The sequence below is a fragment of the Poromitra crassiceps genome, assembly GCF_964638095.1.
Source record: "Poromitra crassiceps genome assembly, chromosome: 3".
In the NCBI taxonomy this organism is placed as follows: Eukaryota; Metazoa; Chordata; class Actinopteri; order Beryciformes; family Melamphaidae; genus Poromitra; species Poromitra crassiceps.
The window spans coordinates 34,415,812-34,424,074 of NC_139625.1; the positions used below are offsets into that span (position 1 = coordinate 34,415,812).

At 42.0% G+C, this 8,263-nt stretch overlaps 1 protein-coding gene across 1 annotated transcript in view; it reads left to right on the forward strand.

The window, feature by feature from the left end:
* Positions 1-581, forward strand: part of oip5 (opa interacting protein 5) — a 9,900-nt gene extending 9,319 nt beyond the window's left edge. Inside the window, exon 5 of the mRNA XM_083633593.1 lies at positions 405-581. Within this exon, the coding sequence (XP_083489719.1) occupies positions 405-491 (87 nt within the window). The 3' untranslated portion in view covers positions 492-581. The remainder of the gene's footprint in view (positions 1-404) is intronic.
* Positions 582-8,263: the final 7,682 nt, after the last annotated feature.

Consider the following 8,263-nt stretch of genomic DNA (forward strand, 5'->3'; position numbering starts at 1 on the left):
AATCGAATTGTTGACAGATGAATCGTTGAATCGTTTATGTTTAAATTTCTGTTGACAATCAGATTTTAAAGCGCTTTCTAAGTAAAAAAGGCCCTTGATATTTATGTGACTGCTTGTATTAATTGATGAAAAAGTAGCCATGTGCAGTAATAATACAGAAAATTGAGGATTTGATACTTGGAGCTGCAATACCTTGAGCTGTATCGAGATGCATCGTGGAATCGAATCAAATCGTTGACCGATGAATCGTAATCGAATCGTGAGGCCAGTGAAGATTCACAGCCCTAGTCCCTAGCATGCCCATGTGTAACAGAGGAGTACTGTGTAAGGAGATACAATTTAGACACAAATGGTGGATATTATTGCCAAATATTATTTATATCTATGATCTTGTCCCTCTCCAGGTGAGAGAGCAGTTCGTCCAGTTGAACGATCAGATGTCCGCCATCAAGAAGCGTCTGGAGAGGAGCACTACCAGTGAAATGGACTAGCCTTCTGCACCTGCTCACTGCACTGCAGCCAGCAACTGGGATCTGGTTGATTTTTTTATGTTGATGTTGGTTCTTTGGCCTGTACAGTGTTCAGTGTTTTTTATTAAACAGGTTTTGTTGCAGAGTCGTCATGGTCGTATCATGTTGCTCTTGTTGTTAGGTGAACCTGGAAGTGAATCGCACCCAAACCACAGTACAGACTTGGTCAAGGTTCCTGCAAATTTTCCATTTCAAAATATTCAATTTATTCTTCAAACCTTGGCTTAAAGCAATATTCCAATATGGCGGTTATGTGGCAATTGACCCACAAGAAAACCAGAATATAAATGACTCACAAAGATGAGATGCATCTAATCTGGATGAGTTTGTAATATTTGTAAGTAAATGCTATCAGGATCAGTTGTTGAATCTGTTCATGAACATGTCAATTTCAGTTTTCAGGCTGTTTTCATTATGGCCTCATTCAAATGAATGGGAAGTAATCTGAACACTACAAACTCATCTAGCTGCATCTGATCTTGTTAGGTAGTTTATATTCTGGTTTTCATGGCGGTCAAGTAAGTGCCAAATAAACCCCCATGTTAAAACTATGTGGAACATGGCTTTAAAGGGATAGTTAGGATTTTTATGCCTCCGCCGGCGATAGCCAGGCCGGAGGCATTATGGATCCGGGTCGTACGGCCGTACGTCCGTACGTGGTTCGTTAACGCGATATCTGAGGAACGCCTGGACGGAATTTCATCAAATTTGCCTCAAACATCGACTTAGACTCAAGGATGATCTGATTAGATTTTGGTAGTCAAAGGTCAAGGTCACTGTGACCTCTCGAACGCCATTTTCCAGCTTGTTAACGCGATATCTCATGAATACCTTGACGGAATTTCATCAAATTTGCCTCAAACATCTACTTAGACTCAAGGATGAACTGATTACATTTTGGTGGTCAAAAGTCAAAGGTCAAGGTCACTGTGACCTCTCAAACGCCATTTTCAAGCTTGTTAACGTGATATCTCAGGAATGCCTTGACGGAATTTAATCAAACTTGTCTCAAACATCGACTTGGACTCAAGGATGAACTGATTAGATTTTGCTGGTCAAAGGTCAAGGTGAGCTCTCGAACGCCATTTTCAAGCTTGTTAACGCGATATCTCAGGAATGCCTTGACGGAATTTAATCAAACTTGTCTCAAACATCGACTTGGACTCAAGGATGAACTGATTACATTTTGGTGGTCAAAGTTCAAGCTCACTGTGACCTCTCACACACCCAATTTCCAAGCTCTGTAACGCAACATCACAGGAGCGCCTTGACGGAATCTCTTCCAATTTGCCTCAAATGGCGATTTGGACTCCAGAATGAACTAATGCGGAGGCATAAGTCCGCGTTGCGGTCGTTCTAGTTTTATGTGGGGTGGTGAGGTACTTGCTGACAGTGTACTACATGCAGTAGAATGCAGCCGGCGTGGTCCCAGTTTGGAGAAATGGAGACAGGCTGCGTCAGGCAAGTATAGAGCTGTCTGCTGAGTGAACAGGCCCAACACGGTCACGAACAAAAAAGTGGGGGGAGGGGGCTCACCTGGCGTAATCCAAGTCTCCACAAGCCCTGAAAATATGTAATTTACACCCAGTTTTTATCTTAAATCTGCACTGTGGATTACGCCAGGTGAGCAGCATGGAAGCATATGCTTTTTTTTTTTTTATGTTTTTCTGTTCACACTACTAGACGCAACCGATCTCATTTCTCCAAACTGGGACCGCGCCAGCTGCATTCTACATGTAGTACACTGACTGTCGGCAAATACCTCATACAACCCCACATCAAAAAAATCTCAACTATTCCTTTAAATACAAGTGCAACATCATCTCCTCCTACCTAGTCCTACGTTGGTACTTGTAGCTTTATCCTCCAACACTGAGTAGCTGTGTTTGTGTGTATAACTGTAAAAAGATATTGAGGTTGATTCATTGTACTGATGAACTTCTGCAAATACATTGTGGTTATTTTGTAGTAGGAGGCAGTAAGACTTTAATGGCCCTTTAATTTCTTGACTGGATTTTAACTAAAGTAGGCTAACAGTTGTGCATTAGGACTGTAAACTAGGCCATAGTTTATTCTTCACAACAACACACATGGGCCTACGACTATTTGAAACATGTATTCATCTGCTTAAGAATTTTCCAGATTTTCCATACATTCCAGCCCTACCAGACCCATGTGGGAATGCAGCAAGGTCTAGTCATTTATTACAAATAACAAAACAAACCAACACCCAGACGATCCAATTGGCACCATGCTGCTTTTTATTGCTGAATTTCTGATATTTTCTCAGTTAATACAAAACCAGACAAGAGGCTCACACATAAGCATGCCCAGTTTCTCCTCCTGGAGTGCATAGTTTCTACATAGTCCACCAATGTCACTAATCTTTTCTTATTCATAGGCTTTTGTTGTCTTTTCCCCGCTAGAACAGAGGTTGATGTTTTTCAGCTGCACTGCTAAGCTTACATTTGACACAAAAGAGAGCAAGAGCTGAATTGCTGAAACCAGCTGACAAGCAGCAGTAATATAATATATATATATATATATAGTAATATTCCTTGAGATGTTTTGTTTGTGCAGTTGGTTTCTCAGTGAGGTTCAGCAGTCGGCCTGTATACTCCTGACAAAGGCCGTCCTGTTGTGTCAAACAATCATCCCATATGTGTCACCTTGTTACAGAATCATAGTTACACTCATTCACATTACAAAATTGGATTATTGCATGCAATACAAATCATTCATTATTCTGCTAAACATGCATATTTTTTAACCCATATATTCATGTCGCTAAACGGCTACTTACTTATAAATTGTGATTATAAATCCCCACATATAGCATTACAGAGTTTTTAGAACACAGTATTCAAGACAGGGTGATGATGATGACAGAGAGAGAACGTGCTTTTCAATGAGTATCAAGTTCGTTCATTTGTCCTTTGAAGCCACACAGTTACTGAAAAACTTGTTATTTTGGGGCGGGGGGTGGGAGGCAATGCTACAAGAATGAGATTTAACTGCATCTGGTTAAGTGCAATAATTTAAGCATCAAGTATTTTGTTTTGGGGAATTTGTCAAAGCAATGCTACGGTGCTAAAGCAATCATGTTAGCCCAGCTTCTGTCCAAAGTAGCCCCAAACCTTTGTAAATTATACTGTATTCTAAAGCCAAATACAATACATATCCCAAAAAAGTTGACTCAACAGCTACCATAGGCATAAAAAAGGGCGGTGGGATGCGGCGGATCCTTTCGACACTTATACCCTGGCACTAAACTCATGCATTATTGTCAGTTATTGCTTCTAAAACTCTAATCAAATACAATTTTATGGATTAAAATATAATGTTCTGAGTACCAAAACTAGGAGGTATTATCTACATTACAATGTTATGGTGAGATCGTTTGTTCTATAACTAAAACACTATGTTGATTGGATCCAGATCTAGAATTTAAGTACTACTCTTATTAGATTTCTAGGTTTCTATCATCTGAGACTTTTTGGAGCTTTTTGGCCATCACATAAGGCTAAATACGTTTTAGTTTTTCTCAGACAATAACGGTTTACAGCAGCTCTGTTAGAAAGCGTATAACTTCAGCTGAAAGTATTGAGCATATAAACCTGCTTAAAAATACTTGAATCTATACTTTATAATTGATATTTTCTTGTCAAATACTTATACTTTCATTACTCAACTCATGCTACACCCTTGGCCCAGACTAGAAAGGAGATTTTGCATTAGCCTTAAAGAGTGTAGGATGAAGCTGTGACGAGATACATAATGTGGTTTAATTATGGTATAGTATACTGATTTATCACCTAGTCCCTCCGTCAAGTCTCACTGAAATAGTTTCCGCAGTTTCAAGCTCCAACTTAGTCTAGAAATCGATTTCACTATTCTTCATGAAGCAAGCATCACTACTAGTCATCATGCATGGCTACTATAATGTTGGCACCACAGTCCTGCTAAATAAGCTAATGCACATGGGTCTATACATATCATAATGGAAGACATTGGTGATTTTGTTGCTTTCAAACAACTTGTCACTTGTTTATACAATATACAGTTTGGTCAACAACATGACAGTTAAGATCAAATATTGCACAAATCCCGATAAATGTGTTTTTTTCCTATATATATATATATATATATTGAAATAATCTCAACTGAACCAAAAGAGGCTTAACGAATGATACCAGGGTTACCTTCAGGTCAGGACCTATCCAAGGTGAAAACAGTTTGAATCACTCACTGGAACTACAGATGAAATATGATCGTACAGCTTCTCTGGACCAACGACACACAGCACAGTGGGTCAGGTGGAGGCAATATGACGTTAAGAACCAGCAGAAAGAAACGCATGGAGGAAATTAGATTTAGCATTTTGCTGTGGAATTTGTATCTCAAGGATCAAGATGGGGAAAATGGACAATTCTGTCTCAAAGTGCAATGTGTGAAGAAACTCCCATTCATGTCTCTTACTTGCTAATAAAACCACTTAACAAATGGCAAAAGACAATGAGAGTATGAGGAGAAAAAGAAAAAGTATGTTGGGGGGAGGTATTTAGGCAAGTGGGTTGCAATCAATCAACAGGTGTGTGTTGCTACTGCTAGACGCAGAGCAATACAGTTTTTGACATAAATGTAGCGGCGCTAAGCCTATAACGTTAAGTCACTGAGGTGGCTGCATAGATGGCGATGTAGTTGACGCGCTGGCCAACAGTAGTGTCTGTGAAGTAAATAAGATTCCAACTCCAGTTTCTTATTTTGATGAATATGCGGCCCACCGTTTAATGGTCTTCAATAATATTGGCAAGAATCCATACACGATGCAGGGGAAATCTTCATATAAACATAATTATTCCACAAAACACCAAACCGGTGGTCAAAAACTGTATTGCTCTGCATCTAGCAGCACCTGTTGATTGATTGCAACCCACTTGCCTAAATAACCTGTGACTCAAAGTAACCATTGACCCAAGGGTGTAACTTAGTGACCAATTTAGTATCATGCATAGAAAACCATGAAATGGCTCCTACAAGTATGTTTGTGAATTTCTATCTCAAGGATCATGGAAATGTAACTCTACAATAAGACTGGCAGCAAGATGAGGAGAAAGAAAGAAAACACTCTTGTGACTTTCCTCAGAACAGGTGCATAGGAGAGGAGACAGTTTGAGCGAGTCAGGCTTTTGTAAAGATGGCTGAACTGAAGTAAGAGACAGAGTGCAGTTTTGTAGGTTTCTAAATCTCCTATTCGCCTGTTGACAGCATTACTCAGCTGTGCTGTGCAACCCTCTCATCAACTCCATCTAGAAAGACTGTAAAACCTGGTGGCGCTTGACAACCATTTGGCTACTCATGCTGATCGCACTCCATCTCGTTATAGTTTCATGTGTATGACAATGAGGTAGTGCAAAAACACGCAAAAAATCCAACACCCTTTAAGTCAAATTCAATCACAGTCCTGGACCAGAGCCGTCTATATAGCAGAGTCACGCCATCTCCATTCACTCCAATGGACCAGTTTTTGACTCTTAAGAGTTCCCGGAAGTAAGGTTCTGGATTAACCCATTGACACCTGATGCATAGTCTCTTAGAACAGACGAGTTGGCTTCCGCAATTTTCAAATGCTTCCGCCATACCGTCTGTAATTTGTGGGGGAGAATCATGCACCAACCGAAATGGGAAGCAGAAAGGCGGGTCTTCCGCTCATTAGTCCAATCAGAATTTTTTTAAGGCGGGTTTTCCGCTCATTAGTCCAATCAGAATTTTTTTTTGTGGACACACGTGTTGTGAATGGTCGGATTTTGTCGAACTTCCTTCCTGTCTGAAGGTTTTTTTTCCCAACTTCCTTGTGCATGTTCTGGGGGTGTAACGTACAGACTGTATAGCTGCATTTGCCGGATGTACCGGTAGATGAGACAGTCTGTTTTAAGGGACTACCTGATGCGTGTATATCCCTCATTTGTGTGTGTATCCCTTTAAGACCGCGTCATGTGGTTTGCGGTCTTAAAGGGATACACACACAAATGCTGCATCGGGTATCAATGGGTTAAGCAGCGCTATCGAGTTGCAGCAAAATGGACAGTTTGTGTTGTACTTTGAAAGGGTCAGACCAGACGTATAAAGAATCAAATTGTACATTATCAGCTTTATTTTAGCATTCAAAAGTAGCGCAAGACCCCTTCCTGGCTATTCATTGGCTGAGTCACACATTTTGGACCTCCGCTGACGCCACTCTCTTACTGGATTGCTCTGGCCTGGACGTTTGCTACAGTATGTTGTGTCTTACTTTACTCCCAGAAAATGGGAGCTAAGAGCAATTTGTTCATAATAAAATTGCTTTGTTCTGATTACAGCAAGAGGCATGGCAGCCAGTGTAGGAATATAGCCAGGGGCAAGGGCAAAAATGCCCAATAAATCTCAGAATACCCCTAAAAATTGTGATAGCGGGGCAAAAATTGCCTAAGATTATTTTAATTTCCATTTCCATCTCTATAATACACACTGAGCACCTGCAGGCTGGTTGCCAGAAGAAGACGATGAAGAACACACCCCCACACAAACGGTGATGTTCACACCATGCTTTAGCAACTTATCTTTAGCCCACAGAATTTAGTAAATGCCCTCGTTTTTTTAGACAGTGGATGGGGCAAAAGTAGCCCAAATAAAAGTAGCCAACATATTTTTTTTATTTCCTACACTGGTGGCAGCCGTTGTAAACTAACGACTGTGTTTACATGCAGCCTGAGAGTTGGAACAGCCTTATGAATCTCGTTCAGATTTGAGTCAGCTGTTACAACCCAGTTTCAGGCTAAATGTGGACACAGTCAGAGCATGCATTGACCCAGATGCATCCTGCAGAGGCCCTCGCCGTGATGGGGAGCTGCACTGCAGACATGAGAGGGGAGAGGGGAGAGGGGAGGAAAGGAGAGGAGAGGAGAGGAGAGGAGAGGAGAGGAGAGGAGAGGAGAGGAGAGGAGAGGAGAGGAGAGGAGAGGTCAGTGTCCCGACAACTTCCCTGAATCGGAAGCAGTCTCCCAAAGCCCAGAAGAGCTTGTCATGGTCGTGGGTCTTCATGCTTTTCTACGGGGGTCTCCCAGTTCCAGGGTCTACCAGGCTCAGCAGGCTGCTGCAGTCCGGCTGGGGAGAGCTGGGTCTGGGCCTGGGGAGAGCTGGGTCCGGCCTGGGGAAGACGCATCTCTCTAGTCTGGGCATCAGCTGACCTTAGAACTGCACCAAAGTAAATTGGCAGTCGAAATTAGAAAGGTAATGTAAAAAGCGTTTAGAGACGTCTGACATGAGTGAACAGCACTGACCTTGGCGAGCGTTTGTCCAACATGATGCACAGATATCTCCACTGTGACTTGAGCTGCAGCTGCTGCATTCACTGGTAAACAAAAGCCAGGGGGGTTTCTTCCACCGCGGGGACACATTTTGGCTCTTCCAAAACCGGAGAACTGGACTTAATAGCGACCAGGACGGCCAGACAAGGCGACGATACGTTTGAGAGTATAAATATCGACTCCGAAATGCCAGAGAGGAGACGAGAACGTCCCCTCGTCCCTTTGCACACTGCCAGTCTACGCCATTTTCGCTCTTCTACTACAAGGCAAGCCAAGGCAAGGGCGTGCGTGTACGGTGATTGCGCGGGGAACCTGTCACTCAAAGCCCGCCCCGACACCATAGAAGTGGATGTTGTAGTAGAGAAGCTGCTTTAAATGAGTCTTTAT